This window comes from Vipera berus (assembly GCF_964194415.1).
Source record: "Vipera berus genome assembly, chromosome: Z".
In the NCBI taxonomy this organism is placed as follows: domain Eukaryota; kingdom Metazoa; phylum Chordata; class Lepidosauria; order Squamata; family Viperidae; genus Vipera; species Vipera berus.
The window spans coordinates 98,887,464-98,905,869 of record NC_138205.1 but is presented as its reverse complement, the minus strand read 5'-3'; the positions used below and the strand labels follow the sequence as shown (position 1 = coordinate 98,905,869).

The window sequence follows — 18,406 nt, the reverse complement described above, 5'->3', positions numbered from 1 at the left end:
CTGAAATAGAGAGAAAGAGTTTCAGAAAGTGTTTTCTTGACTCTGACATAAAATTTGGTTCATGCCCTAAATGAATGTATGTGGGAAAATACATTGCTGATTGGACAGATTGAATATATTTACTTTGAAGTATAACAGGCTGTTATCAAGTTTTAAAACAATAATAAAACATTTTTTTCTAGTGAACAAGTTGAGATTTTCTGTGAATCACCTAACTCCCAGTCTGAGTTGGTGCTGAACTAAAAATTAAAATAGGCAGAGTTAGGTCAGTTCTACTTTTCTCAGCTCAGCAAATCTCAGTAATAAATCCCAGTTCAGCTTTCATATCTGCAATCAAATGAGTAGTGATGAACTTACTATAGAATAGCATAACAGAGTTGGAAGGGACCTTGGAGGTCTTCTAGTCCAATCTCTGGGCAAAATCATCAGACTGGAGAGATTACAAGCCATGTCACCTTATGCATAAGATGTATACACAATGAGCTGTGTGTGAATTCTGACTATAAAGTACCTATATTAAGTTTTAATGTTAATTCTGATACACATATTTGAAATTTAGAATAATTTGAGACCTTTTATGTGAATTTTCAAGAATGGGGAATAATTGATAATATCATTGATAATATCATTAATAATATCATGTTCCTTAGCAATATTCCTTCCATCTACTCCCGGAATAATGTTATCAATTGAACTTCCGATGAAAGATATATTTTGTTGCTTGTGCTACATTTCCTTTAGCCTTAATTAGGTACTCAACATTCCAACTTAACCTACAATTCCATGATCCTACGCCCTGTGTGAGTGTTCACATAAATACCAAACTGTTGTTTGTTGTTTTCTGCTTACTGGTATTGGTTTTCATCACTTCTACAGCAGTTGTGGCAAAAATATCTTTAAAATGTGTTTATGTCAATTTTTCCTCATATAAATCTAAGTATTAAATCACTTTTCAATTTATTGCCATTTCCACTGTGACACACATGTAATATTTTTGAACATACTAATTTTATGTGATGTAAAAAGATTCAGCTTGAAAAGTCAGCATGATTACATTTGCTCACATGCAAGAGGATGAGTAAATATACCATTGCTAAACTCAGCTTTGATTAAATTTGAAAGTTCTTTAAAATGAACAATAACATACTTTGTAGAAAGCATCCTAGGCTATTAATTGATCAGCCTTTGTTTGGCTTACTGAATAATGCCAAATTCTCTAGCAGAAATATTTCTTTCATTGCTTTATTTTGCAGTTTGGATTATGTAGAATTTTCCTAAATTAAATTTATTCAAGCTATCGGTCCTTGGCTAATGTGATATAGGCATTCAATGCTACAACTAATTATTAGGTTATCAATATTTCTGTTATTCAAATAGTGCATTTTCTCACTTGATGTCAAGACTTTAAAATTGTCTATTTGTTCATCAAAATTGTACTGACTATGATTGAAGCTGGTAAATTATGTGTATAATTGCAGCCCAAGGTATTTAACTTTTTTAAAAAATAATGAAACAGAAGCTAAATGCAAATGCATTGATTTCTATTGACAAATGAGATACTACATTTTCAGGAACCTATAAAAAAGAATTATAAAGAAATATAAACCTGAAATACATGTATATTTCTTATAAAACATAAATGTCTAAATCTGTAGACTTTTATATGAGCTGTTAAAAAATAGAACCTTGGCTAATGTAAACTAATCTAGATTTCATGAAAGAAAAGTTCTTATGGTGTTTATGCTTTCTAGCCACACTTGCTATTCAACTGGTTAAAGTATAGTAAAGCTTCACAATGACCTACCTGTGATTAAACCCCATAGACTTTATCTTCTGCATAAGCATATTTATAATTGCAAAATCCTTCACTACTTGTGATAGATTCAATATTTAGTCATAATTAAAGTAAAAATGCCTTAAGGAGGGATGAGTGGGGGGAGCTTTTAAAAAATCAAGATGTCAATCATAATTATGCATTTAATGCCGCTTAGGGTGTGTGTGAAAGCCCTAATAAGCAGGCATATACATAGAATGAAGGCTACTGCTAAGCTTGTAAGCCGCCCTGAGTCTTCGGAGAAGGGCGGGATATAAATGGAATTAAAATTAAAAAAATAAAATAAAATGTTCCACCCTTTTTGCATAAGATTCAACACATGTGAAAAGATTGTGTTTTTCTAGCTGCCATATTTCCTTTTTACATATATCCTCATGAATACTACTGATTTAAGTCCTACTACTTATAATTTATCTATGCTAAATATAATTTATTTCCCAGTAAATACAAATATCATTACTTGTACCACCAATACTACTACCAACAACACAGATGCAGATATTTGTTTTAACTCTTACCAATGAGTAAACGCTTCCTTGTTCTAACTGATCCACAGTCCACACCGCAAGCAGAAAATTTTGACCAAGTTGTGAATAGGCAGTCATCTTGGCAAGGAATTTGGCAGAGTTGTGTTAAGGGTGGTAAAGGCCCTGCATATTTGAGACATTCACCAATATCAGCTTGGCTGCCATCTTGTTTGCGACATGTAATAGCTGGAAGCAGGAAAGCAGAAGTAACTATAACAAACTGACAGACCTTTTATGTGTTAGACAATGTAACAGCTAACAACAGGCACCCACATTTGATTTAGGAGCAAGGCATTATGTTCATGAATAATATTATTTCCCCTGGGAACTCTCCACAATGGATTCATTTTAAAATATCAGGAAACACAGAATAATGCATATCTCCTATGTAATTCAAATAAGCAGTTGATCCAAACAATGTGACATAGAAATACAATACAAATATATTGTGAAGGAAAGTATACGATTTATTATTACCCACTTTACAGCATAATTTAACTTCTCTGTATAGCTAATTTGAAGAATAATAGACTTTAGGGGGAAAAACTTTGATTCTTGCTGCAATTCTAAATATACTGAAATTATGCATGTGTAAACATTTTTCAATCTGGAAACAGCTCCTCTTGGAAAATAAAATTGGTAGGAAAGCAGAAACAATGTGTATCTGAATATTATAATGAAGTGTAACGAAACACAAAAGATCTCCTTTCCAGCAACAATGCCATAAAGAAATTTGTAGACATGAAGACATTTGATAATAGAATACATTCCTATATCTTACAGAGAACAAGATACAGTTTCTTTGAAAGTGTCTATTGGAATGATATTTCATTTCATACCATTAGCCAACTGCTATTTTCGACTAGCAATTCTACCACTTCATAACACTCTTAACTAGCCATGGCCAATTCACTTTCTCCAGCGTCTTTTCATGCAACAGAGAAAAGGCTGCTTGTTCCAGTTCTATATAAAAAGCAAAAAACAAACGAAATGCTTTTGGTAGCTAGCCATACTCCCTGTTTTATGGAGATTTTCTTACTAATGTGTCATGCTGATTTCAAAAACATTTACTCCCGATAATGTATGGACTAGGGTCTAAGAGAAGATTTTATTTTGCAAATAAGACCTTCCCAGGTGATTGCATGACCCTGGGACACTGAAACCGTCATAAATATGAGTCAGTTGCCAAGCATCCAAATTTGAACATGTGACCATTGGAATGCTGCAATGGTCATAAGCATGAAAAATGGTTTAAGTCACTTTTTTTCAGTGTCATTGTAACTTTGAATGGTCAAATGATTGTAAATTGAAGATTACCTGTGCTCTTCAGGCCAACCAGCTGATTGGTTATCCATCTCATTTTTAAAAAATTAGAAAGCTAGGATTATTGGGGGAAGGGGGAGAAGAATAAGTCAAAGCCTAAATGAAAGGAAGTGGGCCCACAAGGAACTAGCAGAAGCTAATGTAACTAAAAGTCTGTTTGCATGAAATACAAGCATCCATATGTCTTTCATTGTCTTGTTGTTGTTAGCTGCGAAGTCGTGTCCGACCCATCGCGACCCTATGGACAACATTCCTCCAGGCCTTCCTGTCCTCTACCATCTTCTGGAGTCCATTTAAGCTCGCGCCTACTGCTTCAGTGACTCCATCCAGCCACCTCATTCTCTGTCGTCCCCTTCTTCTATTGCCTTCAATCTTTCCCAGCATTAGGCTCTTCTCCAATGAGTCCTTCCTTCTCATTAGGTGGCCAAAGTATTTGAGTTTTAGCTTCAGGATCTGGCCTTCTAAAGAGCAGTCAGGATTGATCTCCTCTAGGACTGACCGGTTTGATCGCCTTGCAGTCCAAGGGACTCGCAGGAGTCTTCTCCAGCACCATAGTTCAAAGGCCTCAATTCTTTGGCGCTCAGCCTTTCTTATGGTCCAACTTTCACTGCCATACATTGCAACTGGGAAGACCATAGCCTTGACTATACGCACTTTTGTTGACAGGGTGATGTCTCTGCTTTTTAGTGTGCTGTCTAGATTTGCCATGGCTTTCCTCCCCAGGAGCAAGCGTCTTTTAATTTCTTGGCTACAGTCCCCATCTGCAGTGATCTTGGAGCCCAGGAAAATAAAATCTGTCACTACCTCCATTTCTTCCCCATCTATTTGCCAGGAATTGAGAGGGCCAGATGCCATGATCTTGGTTTTCTTAATGTTAAGTTTCAACCCAAGTTTTGCACTCTCCTTCTTCACCCGCAACAAGAGGCTCTTTAGTTCTTCTTCACTTTCTGCCATTAGAGTGGTATCATCTGCGTATCTTAGGTTGTTGATATTTCTTCCGGCAATCTTAATTCCAACTTTTGATTCATCTAGCCCTGCCTTTCTCATGATGTGCTCTGCATATAAGTTAAATAGGCAGGGCGACAGTATACAGCCTTGCCGGACTCCTTTTCCAATTTTGAACCAATCAGTGGTTCCATGTCCAGTTCTCACTGTTGCTTCTTGACCCGCATATAGATTTCTCAAGAGACAAATAAGATGGTCTGGTACTCCCATCTCTTTAAGAACTTGCCACAGTTTGTTATGATCCACACAATCAAAGGCTTTAGCGTAGTCAATGAAGCAGAAGTAGATGTTTTTCTGGAACTCTCTGGCTTTCTCCATGATCCAGCGTATGTTGGCAATTTGATCTCTAGTTCCTCTGCCTCTTCGAAATCCTGCCTGTACTTCTGGTAGTTCTCGATCCACATACTGCTGAAGTCTAGCTTGTAGGATTTTAAGCATGACTTTGCTAGCATGAGAAATGAGTGCAATGGTGCGATAGTTTGAACATTCTTTGGCACTGCCTTTCTTTGGAATTGGAATGTAAACTGATCTTTTCCAATCCTGTGGCCACTGTTGGGTTTTCCAAATTTGCTGGCAAATTGAGTGTAGCACTTTTACTGCATTGTCTTTTAAGATTTTGAATAGCTCAGCTGGAATACTGTCACCTCCACTAGCTTTGTTGTTGCTCAGCTTTTCTAAGGCCCACTTCACTTCACATTCTAGGATGTCTGGCTCGAGGTCAGTGACCACCTCATTGTGTTTATCTGGGACGTTTCATTGTCTAGAGCAGGACAAAGGGGAAAACAATTCCTCAGACCACCTCAGCTGCAGGTAAAAATACTGGCAAAACTATCCAGGTAATATGTTCTGAAAATTTAGATTTGCCCTTGGGTATCTCAATGCCGTGTCAGAAATAAATCAGTTCAGCTGCACAGATGATAGTGTATGAACATACTAATATGAAACTGATTCAGGAACATGAGAATGCTCACGATGCAAGAGTACTTACACAGCTGATGCTATCTGGCATGAAATGAATGATTGCTGTCAAAGTATATATATATAGGTAGCATTCCCTAACCCCCAAATATCTTTGCTATTAACAGAAAATGTTAATGATAAATTATTTAATAAGCCATAGAAAGAAAGCCATGGTAAGCAAAATAATAGTATGCTTATATACCAATCCATGGAAACCTTCAATTTATACACATTCTAAAACAATTTAAGTTGCATCCAAGTCCACTATTTTACTAATATAGTGCAAATAGCATTTGAGACTAGAAATCAGTCTCTTATCACATTTTGCCAGGCTAATAATTAATCACTCCGCTGACATTAAATTGATTACAAGCATTAAGACTAAGAATTAGAAATGTGCTTATTCTGGATTAACCACAAAGAATTGCAAAATACTCCCATAAACCACAAGGATGCAGTTGCCAATTATACCCAATTTAACAAGCATCTAGTTCGCTTAACATACTATATACCTGTTTGATATCTCAGGCTTCCTAAAAGAGTTATCTGACATAAATTTCACTTCTAATTTTGCCGACAGAAGACTGATACAATTATAGCTGATAGCATTGCTTAAACTATACCACAAGGGGACATGGACTCATAAATTAAATTATGTGGATAATTAAATACAAAGTCTGCCCGGTGTATAAAAATCATTTTTAATGGAAAAAAATCCCTAAACTATTTATATTGCCTAGTCAAATACAACCAAATTACACAAGCTGTAAAAATGTACTGGTGTTATTAAATTGCTTTAAGGTATTTTATATTTCATACAAATTATGCATTATTTTTTCTGCATATTTGTAATTGCCTGTTATTTTCAAAGACAATACCTTCATGACCGCACTTTTTCTTTTTAAAGCACATATTTGCTCTGAAAATATATGTAGTTTTGAGTCCTCTTCATATTTATTTACTTCCTATGTTTTCTGGTGGACAAAAGGACACACTGCACTGAATTATCTTACATTCTTGTTTTTTTCTTTGGGTAGCAATTAATTTAATTCTTTCTTCTAGTTCTTACCTACAGACCTACATTCCTCCAATTAGATGAGTTATGTTCTATGTTTACAATACAGGCATGTCAAGAAAAGCTTTCTGCCCAAGTTGGAATACAATTGCCATCAATACTTTTCTAGTATCATGAGAAGACAAAAAATTCCGGATGAATCATCTTGTTGTTCTAATCTCTCATATAAGTCACAACTGTTAGTTTTTGCCCTTAAAGATTCTTCACCAAACTGTTGAGTTTTTGAAGATCAGAATTGTAATTCTATGAAAAAGCAGCATCAAATGCCTAATGTATAGACATTGCCTACTTTCAGCTGTGAGTTTCAGACTAGTATTAGAGCTAACTCCTAAGAATACACATAGATTTAGTTATTTAAAAATGTAGAATAAAAGCTTTCTGAATAAAGCCAGAATTTTAAGAATTTAGTCAGTTTTTTGCATTTTTCACATGCCACTGTGTATTTTGATGGTGTGCTGGGGCATGCACTCCTAAGCCCCCCCCTCTCCACTTAAACTTTGTAGTTACTTCCCCAACGTTGTCGCTGCTATTAACACAATATGTGAATTGATTTATTGTGTTAAGTACATAGCAAGGAAGGAGTTGGGGAGAAAGAAGCAGAGGAAATTGAAAATGTTTTCACTGACAGGACTGAAAAAAAAATTGTCCTCCAATTAAAGTTGTAGCATATTCATTTACATTGGTATGATTTGAAACAAAAGCAAATTATGCAAGACAGATAGAGTCAGAGTTCTCTCAAAGGATGACCACTTATGTTACTTTTTTTGATTCACTCCTGAACTTATCCCAGCTCAGTATGATTAAAAAACAGAAAGCTGAAAATACAAACATATTACTTTAATTATAACAGCAATGTGAGCATTTATTCCAATTACAACTGGAAACTGACAAGGGTAGGCTTTTCCATGTTTTCACTTAATTTTTGCCAACTTCATTTAATTTCTAATTAACCCAGGAAAAACAGCACCCAAGCTAAATGAGAAAGATTAACTGTCAAGCATATGCATATTTGAACCATTCTTTTCTGATGTAGCTAAACTCAGTATCCACATCTGGCACAGAAAGGCAAAGACCAAGACTGAAGCTAACATCTTTCTATTGCTGGTTTACTATTCATTTATTAATTTAATGACAGATATTCCCCCTCCCCCAGATGAAAAGCCCAGGACCAAGTGTTTGGATCCCTCTACATACAGCTTACAGCAGAAGAGCACAATGCTGAGCTCCTCATGGCTAGTTAGTCAGGATACCCCAAAGACCCTCTAAACGTTGTCACCAAATTGCACCTTTGAATGTGAAAGGAGGGGGAAGTTATTAAAACCTCTGTGGAACAATCATATTAGCCATGTTTAATTAATGTAATTTGTTTTAATTAAAATGCAAATTGAATTAAATCACATTGAGTTGTTATCCTGGCCCCAGTTTTATCTTGGCTTACTATCTGGAGTGTAGCCCTAATGTGTTAGTTAAAGGCCATTCATATCTCTTGTCCTGAAAAATGATGTGCTACCTGGTCTGGAGGGATTCTGGGAAAGTGAAAATGGAAACTATAGCAGCAACAGCACAGTCACAGCATAATCTAGTGCTCCTCAGCACCACTCATATCCTTATTGCTTCTTTCTGCTGCTTAGCTGTTCACTTACTGGAAAGATTTCTAAACGGATACTGAAGAGGGGATTTTGTTTAGACCTCTCCAGTTTATATGCTAAATCTGGGATTGATTGTGTACCAACAATGTTTTGTCCTTGGAGCTCTATATATCGAATAACAGGACATCTCAAAATGCAAGCACAGATTCAACAGAACGTGAACAGCTGAGGAGGGAAAAATCTTCATGAAAGTGTAAACCCATATGATGAATATCATGAATCAGTTTTAGTGCTTCTAACCTCTTGCTTGTAGACCTGGACCACATGTCTCTTGGGCACCTGGGCTGTCTTGCCGAACATACCATGGTACAAGTTGGCATCGGCGCCATTTGTGTGTCTTCCATCTGCAGCAAAAAACAAACAAACACCAAATGACTATGTGAACACAGGTCACAGTAATTGTACTTACTTTCAATAAGTCTAACAAAATGGCAATCTCAAGCTGATCCTTGCTGGTGCTGAAAAATAGGATCATATTTGAACGGCTTGAATGGCAAAGGACTTTTTAAAATAGCAATCATCATCATTCAGAAGAAAGCAGTAGCAATCTGTCATTTTATTAGCAAGAAAATTACATATATGCTCCGATCACAGCTTCATTACTTGCAAGAGATTCTAAAGATTCTTATAGACACAGAAAAATAATCACATGACTTTTCATTTAACTTCATGCTTTGCTCTGTTCACTTACACTGGAATTAAAGTTTAACCTGTTATCTTTACTTGGATTATCTTCATATCTTTAAAAAAATGTGGTTCAAGGGCAATTTTTGTAGCCAGCAACTAGATGGTTGTTTGCATTTAGAACTTTTCAGTCTAATCTGTAACCCTGGGTTTGCCTGATCATCTTCCATTCAAGCACCCCATTATTCTAAAACTTTAATTAGCTTTTCCAGGCTAACCCTTTCCCCAATGCTGGACATATAAGGCAGGCTTTTTATAGTTTCATAAATAAAGGAAAATGGCAAACTGCTATCAAAGGTATAACTTCCCCCAACAGAAACTTCCACCTCCCTTCCATGTATGTAACATGGGTCACATCCAAAACATTTAAGTGTGATTCTTGGTTCCCCCCAAAAGGCAACCCTTCTGTGTTCTAGAGTGACAGAGGTCAAAAGGAGTTTTAATTAAAAATAAAGTGTCACCTATAAAACAAGCAGACAGGAGGAGGATCACAGTCTTTTTCTTCATATAAGGTCTCTGGGCAGTCACGGCCCCCATTTGCAGGGAGCTGCAAGATGACTCGATGTCGAGACTGTTTTGTCACAGAAACAACTGACCCTATGAACAAACATACAAACATCCATTTTGCTTCTCTTGTTATTGGACCACTGCACTGAAATTTGAGAAATTATAAAGACACTGCTCTACTAGTTGCTGACTACTTCAGAATACATTTTAAATATATTTGAAAAACCATAAAACAAACATTATTTAACTATTAGGTTAAAACAAAGTATAAATAAATGATGCACTAGCACAGAAAAAAAAACCAAATCATGTATGATACTGTCATAGTTTATATCTGAATATTTTATAAAGTTCTCACATTTATTTTCAACGTGATTTTCTATGTATATTCAGTTCAACCATAACGCCCATGGTAACTTACTTTGGAAGGTTGTATCTTACATTTAATATACCCTTCCCTTGATTTAGGAATCTAAGATCAGCAGTATTTCATGCATATCTCTCGTGTACAGTCAAATACTGTATTTATTTATCTCTTGCACGCTCTTGCAAACTATGCTGCAACCCTGTGCACCCTTCCTGACCCCACAACACAATATTGTTTTGATCGTGGATAATCTTGCGGTTTCTATCAATGGTGGGCACTTACTAAGATATTCATATTGCCTAACTCATAACAAAAGCATTTTTATTGCTGTTCAAGAATTAGAAAGATCCAAGTTTATTTCACCCTGTCCATTACTCTATACTTAACACATTGGAATCACATATCTAGTTCCTCCTCTTTGCTATCATATTAAATATTTCAAGCACTTCTTTAAAGCCTAGAGTTTCAACATGCTCTTTGTTTTCAGTTACAGGTTTAATCTGCCTAATCCTTTATTAGTTGGTAAATACTTTAATTAGCAACCAGAGTAGCTGTAAAAATAACCCTGTATTGATCTCACATTTTACACAACATGGAGCACAGGCTGTGAACTAAACAGGATATCTTTTCAGTACAACAAGGACAGGACTTCAGCAAAGAGGGAGTGAAAGCAAACACCATATGCCACAAGGAGATTAACTGACATGAATGAGGAATTATATTATTGACTGTAGCAATTACAGTGCATACATATTAAGATAAATGCCTCCTGCTAGAGACAAAGAGATAAAGTAGAAATATGTGGACAAAATTCATGCCATCAAAATTACTTTGGAAATATAATTAGGGTGTAGAAGAAATTCAAAAGAAATGTAGCGTGTAAAATTGTAATTTCAACCAGTTACATTAAACATCTGGTAAGATGTGCTCAGTTAAGATTCCTAAAGTTTATCTGCATGGTGTTTATTTTTCCAGAATAATATTTTAATATCTATAACTTCTATCTTCTATGGAAAATATAGAATAAAAAGGAGGAAAAATATCGCTTCATTCTACTATTGTTTATATGTTAGAAAAGGGATAAACCCTCTGTACTGCTAAACAGGAAGGTGAAATTTATTGGATACTAATTTGGTTCATTAATTGGTTCCAGGACGTGTGATGAGATAATAATAATAATAATAATAATAATAATAATAATAATAATAATAATAATAATGATGATGATGATGATGATGATGGTGGTGGTGGTGGTGGTGGTGGTGGTGGTGGTGGTGGTGGTGGTGGTGATGGAAGGGATCTTAGAGGTCATCTAGTCCAACCCCCTGCTCAGGCAGGAAACCCTATAGCATTTCAGACAAATGGCTGTCAGGTCTCTTCTTAAAAACCTGTTGGAGCATTCACAACTTCTGGAGGCAGGTTGTTCCACTGACTAATTGTTCTGTCAGAAAATTTCTCCTTAGTTCTATGTTGCTTCTTTCCTTGATTAGTTTCCAGCCATTGCTTCTTGTCCTGCATTCAGGTGCTTTGGAGAATAGCTTGACTCCCTCTTCTCTGGGGCAACCCTGAGATATTGGAACACTGCTATCATGTCACCCCTTGTCCTTCTCTTCATTAAACTAGACATACCCAATTCTAGCAACTGTTCTTTACATGTTTTAGCCTCCAGTCCCCTGATCATCTTTGTTTCTCTTCTCTGTACTCTTTCTAGAGTCTCAACATCTTTGAGATGACTACCAAACAAAATTTTCCCATAAGGAATAATGTAGTGAGTCACAAGGCATCTGACATTGACAAGTTCTAGCTTACGCATGAGTACCGGAACAAAATTTTCATGACAAAATGAGTTTCAAAGCAGCCAAGTAACAAAGTATCATTGTATATATCAGGTCACTTTCTTAATTTCAATTATACCCCTCCATAAATTGAACAAATGTAATCAATACCAGACATGTGCGCAGAGTCAACTCAAAGAACACTTCAATTTAAAATTATATTAATATTTACCAAACTGAGAGACCCATCTCAATAGGAAGGTTAGACTTTAATCAATGGATACAAAAAGATCAGAAGGAATAATGAAGGCTATTTACTAAACATAATGGTCATAGAGACGGGGAAAATAATCATGAAAATCAGTAAGAATTACAGATATCTTTCAGAGAGTAGGTTTGGGGGTCAAGATTCTGCAGAATATGGGAACTTAGATAACACATTAATTAGTTCAACATAGTTTTCAGTATTATTATTTTTTACTGAATGCTCACGCAATTTTTTTTATTTGTTAATGCATTTCTTTTTCATTTGATTTTATTCAATTTACACAAAGATATGTGACATCCTAATCAGGATGGGCTACAAATCAATCTATCACATTAAATTATTAAAAACAGAAACACTGTAATCATTGCAACTATTGCACAGAATAACAGAGACAGAAAGATACGTATATATTTTATCTTCCTACAAACACCTGATATAGAAAGATTTGTTCTGGAACAGAAAGTTATTGTACGTGGTCTTTTCCTCCAGCCACTTTTAAAAGGCTGAAAGAGGTTCCTGGTACAGATATATTTCTTCCCCAACAGAAAAAAAAGCTATTACGTTCTAATCAAGCAATAAGAACCAGAATGCTAAAATCATCCAAAATGCTGTAATAGATACTCTTAAATAATTGACCAATAAAATAGAATTTCAATGCGTTTTGGAAGTAGTTGCAGCATAATTAATTAATTACAACTTATTTAATTACAACTTATTTAATGCTAGTGAGTTTATTAGTAGCCACTGAAAAATCAGTTACTGTTAAAACTCCAAATTATACTTGCTTAAATCAGATTGAAACCTCACAACATAAACCTTGAAGACTTGTGATGAGGTTAACAGCCTGGAGAAGGAATTCAAATTATTTATCTATAAAAGTCAAGCCTAGTACCTTCTTGACATAAAGAAGGACACAATGTCCAATCACTGTAAGGTGTCACAATGCAGTCTTTCCTACAGGGCAAAAAGCAAGGTCTAACAGTTTCAGGACGAAGGTTTTCGGGACACCTATAAAAAACAATGAAAACATTAAATGTACAGTGAAAACCATATAGTACTTGTCAAAGTTGTAATAGAAAAGATGAAAAGGAATTTTTTTTAAAAAAAGAAAATTTCATTACCTTTCAGAATCATGGATCACATTGTTCATTTATTCCACACTGATGTTTCTGTACCTAGTGGGTTTTTTGTGTGTGTGTCCCAATAATTCAGAGGAAACCTCTACTAAACTATAAGAACTGAACAATACCATAAAAATATTCTCTATACTCAAGAGAATTTCAGCAGTTTTTGTGGTTATGCAATGGAATACAATTTTCTATACTTGGCATAATTCAGTAGTAACTGTACCAGGATTATTTCATAGGTTGATCACAGTCATAAATTTGATTAATAGAATTTTGAACAGAAGCTGTATCTGAAGTCTGGAAAGATATTTTGTTTTGTGCAAGAAATGGGAAGGGATACTCCAGGGAAATGCACACTAATCTGATTAAATCGGAAGGCAATAAACTGCCAGATCATAATTCAACATGGATTATCAAAAATTGAAAACAAAATTATTATCATATGGTAGATTCATCATATTATTCCCTAACTCAACTGTTCATCTAAAGGTGTCTATTTCATATTCCATCTTCTGATCATAGTATTTGTTTTCTTGCCTTTAAATCAAGTTGTTGAGATTATAATTACATCTGCAGCTATCTTTCTTTCTCTTTCAGGCCTCCAACCTTATTCAAGGTCAAATTAAACTGAAGTCTGTTACTCTAAAAATAAAGCCAATAATATTGATTATATCTTTTCCCACTAATTCTTTTTATTAAGAGAAGTAAAAACATGGTTCTCATTTGCACTTTTATGTGCATCTTCTGCTTTTAAAATCTTATTAAATGACATGAGCATGATGGTTCAACACATTAACTAACATATTTCAGTTTTTCCTTCACAAGACCTCATCTATTATATATTGCTACTAACATATTGGAAACCTAGTGATCAATATATCCATTTGGAAATAACACTTCTAATAGATGCAGCTGTTTTGTAAGCCAGAATAAAATACTGTAGTTTCAGTCCAATGCATTTGTATGAACAAATTTGGGCCTGTTTTTAACATTATTCCATTCTGTTCTGAATTCCATTCTGACATGGAATTATGTCTTCTAAAGTACTTGTATTTATATCTATAAATACAAGTAGTTTAGAAGACATTTAGGTGCTAGACTTATATTTACTTTTTGGGTGGTACTTGTCCCATGTTGAGTCTCACACAGATGACTTTCCTCGTTTGCATTCCAACGGCACAGGTGGCTTCTCCATTCCAACCAGCAGAAGAGTTGAATGCAGACACAGAAGTATCTTCTATGCATTGCCCCCACTGTCCAGTCTGCCAGTGATAAACTGTGCAAGGATGTTCATTGCAATTGCGTGTTTCCTGTAGCATGCTGATATTTGGGCACTGAAGGCCAACTAGAAGAAATAATATTGGATTATACAATAGGAGAAATAAAAAGAATTATAACTGAAATGAGGAATAAATAGATGATATATCTAGTATTCCTACTTTCCCACCCAAATACATCATTTTAATCAAGGTGGGTGGGGAAAAAATAGACAAGCATTAAGCTTTTGACTGAAAGGGCTCTTCAGCTGTAGCTTGAATGCTCCTCTCTGAAAACAACATGAAATATATCCATACATCTAGAAAAGACACAAAAAGTGATCTTGTCCAGTCTTTTCTCTGATTATATGATTTTCTGTGTGAGATGCTTTTGTTTAAAATCATAGGCTAAAATTATACATTGATCTACAACTTTCAATGAGTATACTTTTGTCATAAGATGTTAGAATTATCTCAACGTGCACCAGTCTGTATTATCCCCTCCATAAACCACAGCTGAACATTTCTGGAATTAATTAACCATACCATTACATTAGTATATCTGAACTGGGAAACTGTGGTTAATAAGACTAGTAAAGTTCAGCATCTGAACCTAGCTTCAAATTAAGAAGGCAGCAGCCAAATTTTTTAATTCTTGTAACCAAAGATCCCTAATAAGAACACAATGGGAATGTATGAGTAATTATAAGCAGAAAAGAGACACAATGAGTTTTTTGATATTTCTGAACTATATCATTATATATGTCCCATATTACATTGCATTTTTAGGTACAATAGGTAATAAGAGATTGTGGATGTTTAATCTAAAAATCCATTAGATCACATTACTAAATTAACATTAAGAGACTTTTCATTATCTATGGCTATCAGAATGTCTTCAAATGAATATTACTAAACAAACAAAACATTAATTGAAAATTACAGCCTCTCTCCACTGAACATGCATTGTTCACCATTGCAATATTGGAAATTCAATGAAAAGGGGGAAAATCATCATTTGGAATAGAGGTATTGGACACTGTAATAATCTGGTTTAGAATATTTGCCCTTCATACCCACTCTGCATGTTTTGATTGACATGTCTACTGGGTCTCAGACTAATATGCAGCGCTTCCCTTGCTGATACTTAAACTATGGTCCTATTTCTCTATTTCTTTTCCAAACTACAGTGTGAGATATCCAGAAACAGGGGAAGAAGATAAAGGGTTATCACGTTTGCCTAATAAAGCAAACAATACAGGTAAATAGCCATGGCATCTTCTCTCATTTACACCCCTTATACCTGATTGGAAAAGGTCTCACATATGTAAGTATACAGAATTAATCCTTTTTTTTAGATTCTAATGTTTACTTGACAACAATTAATCAGGTATAACACTGCTTAATTTTTTGAGGCCAGGCGAATTTGGCCAGATACTACAACTAAACATGGCTGAACACTCAACTATAAACAAATCTGAGCCCTGAACGTATGCAATGATGAAGTTACAAAAATAAAATCCTATGCATAACCATTTTATTGTTCTCAAATGGATTTATTGCCAAGTTGGATTATTTAGAACTGTTACAATTTTGCAACTACGTGTTACAAGCAATATTATTGAGCAAATCACTGGGTCTATGTGAGAGAGAAATTTCTTACACTGTCTATCAAGAAGGACTGAATAATTTCTTCAAAGTTATATACATGAGACCCAACCAGTTACTTTTACATTCTGTTAATTAAAGCTTAATGATCATTAACACTCATTAGTAACTGAATGAGCATTACCATACAACAGTACAGAATATTAAGTGGAACTATGGAGATACTATCATATCAAAGTATAAGTAGACTCATTAGAGGAATTAATCAACTAAATGCTTTCAGACAAAAATTGCTGAGTTATAAGTCTTCAGATATATATAATCTGTTTGGACATATATATGAAAATAAAGAAACTTAAGTTCTTAAAAAATGTTGTCAATGCTGCAAACATTGGATGTTTTTGCTCTGACAATATAAGAGGAAGCCTTTTCCTTTAAACTGTTTTGCTTTGAATCAATGAAGCTGGGGAGGAGGAGGTTATAACTCGCTTGTTTTAATAAGATAACAAATGGCCACCCTACAGAAAGGAAGTGAAACTTTACATGTTAAACTACCGTATATACTTGAGTATAAGCCGAATTTTTCAGCCCACTTTTTGGGGTGAAAAATTCCACTTCGGCTTATACTCCAGTGAACAAAAAAACTTACCGAGGACTTGTGCGCGGCCGAGGCTTTGGTGCCCTGCCTGCCTGCTTCTTTCCGCTGCGGAAAGAAGCAGACCTCCACGCCCTGCCTGCCTGCTTCTTTCCGCTGCGGAAAGAAGCAGACCTCCGCGCCCTGCTTGCCTGCTTCTTTCTGCTGCGGAAAGAAGCAGACCTCCGCGCCCTGCTTGCCTGCTTCTTTCCGCTGCGGAAAGAAGCAGACCTCCGTGCCCTGCCTGCCTGCTTCTTTCTGCTGCGGAAAGAAGCAGACCTCCGCGCCCTGCCTGCCTGCTTCTTTCCGCTGCGGAAAGAAGCAGACCTCCGCGCCCTGCTTGCCTGCTTCTTTCCACTGCGGAAAGAAGCAGACCTCCGCGCCCTGCCTGCCTGCTTCTTTCCGCTGCGGAAAGAAGCAGACCTCCGTGCCCTGCTTGCCTGCTTCTTTCCGCTGCGGAAAGAAGCAGACCTCCGCGCCCTGCCTGCCTGCTTCTTTCCGCTGCGGAAAGAAGCAGACCTCCGCGCCCTGCCTGCCTGCTTCTTTCCGCTGCGGAAAGAAGCAGACCTCCGCGCCCTGCCTGCCTGCTTCTTTCCGCTGCGGAAAGAAGCAGACCTCCGCGCCCTGCCTGCCTGCTTCTTTCCGCTGCGGAAAGAAGCAGGCAGGCAGGGCACGGAGGTCTGGAGACCTGCCGACGTTTGGGGAGGTTTGGGGAGGTGCGCGCGCACCTCCCCAAACCTCCCCAAACTTCGGCAGGTCTCCGGACGGCGGCGGCTTGGGAGAGGTGCGCGCGATCCTGGAAGCACCGAAGCAAGTCCTTGGTAAGCTCCGGGCGGTCACTTGCTTCGCGTCTCCTGAGGGAAGGGGGGGCGACTGGAGCGGGTGTGTTTCCTCGCCTGCTGGGCGCCGCGATTTGCCCGGGGAACGTGCGGGCCCCGAATGGCAGCGTGGAGCGAGGAAGCGGACAGCCAGGGCTTCCCTGAGAGCCGCGGCCACACAGGGTATTCCTGTGTATTCAGGCTTGCAAAATGGCGGATTGAGCCTCTGCTGGCGGCAGAGGCTTGCAGAGCGCGGATCCAGCCTCCGCCGGCGGCGGAGGCTTGCAGAACGGCGGATCGGCTTATACTCGAGTCAAGAACTTTTTCCAGTTTTGGGGGGTGAAATTGGGGGGTCTCGGCTTATACTCGAGTCGGCTTATACTCAAGTATATACGGTAATTGGAGAATGTGATTTATGACATGTAATTAAGGGAGGGAATTGTGTATAATACGATGTGTTCAGGGGAGGAGAATTCATATTCTGGCATCCATTCATGAGTGCTGATGCTTCGTTCTCATTATTATAGACTTTTAGAATAAACAATGCTGGAATGTTCTTTGATCTGTCTCATTAGTCAGAACCATGACATCATACCAGAATCTATTTTCTTTCAAACAGCCTGGGAGTCCTGAGCCTCAGCCGATGTCTCTAGCCTTCAGAGAAGCTGGCAAAGATTCAGGGAAAAATCTTCATCATGGGAAAAGAGAAACAGCTTGGAGATGGTGACCTGGCAGCTGCTGACACCTCAGAGGAGGAAGTAACAGACAGCATGCTGTGGGAAGATGACTTTGTGCAGGTCTCCCAGTTTTGGGGAGAACACAAGCAGTTAGAAGAGCTTATCTAGTTGTCAGGCTAGAACCACTCCAGTGGAGATTCCAGATGCCTCAAAACTGCCCTGCCAGAGGCCTCAAAAGCAAAATGGTAGAGAGCTACCAGACCGTCTGACACTGGGAATTTGGGTAAGTGGAAAATCCTGCCTGCAGACCAG

At 37.1% G+C, this 18,406-nt stretch overlaps 1 protein-coding gene across 1 annotated transcript in view; it reads right to left on the bottom strand.

Moving 5' to 3' along the window:
* THSD7A (thrombospondin type 1 domain containing 7A) overlaps positions 1-18,406 on the bottom strand; it is a gene marked incomplete at both ends in the record, with an annotated part of 144,441 nt that overhangs the window by 60,109 nt on the left and 65,926 nt on the right. Inside the window, 5 exon segments of the mRNA XM_081346261.1 lie at positions 2,353-2,547; positions 8,614-8,717; positions 9,519-9,654; positions 12,867-12,982; positions 14,212-14,446. Coding sequence (XP_081202387.1) covers positions 2,353-2,547; positions 8,614-8,717; positions 9,519-9,654; positions 12,867-12,982; positions 14,212-14,446 — 786 coding nt within the window.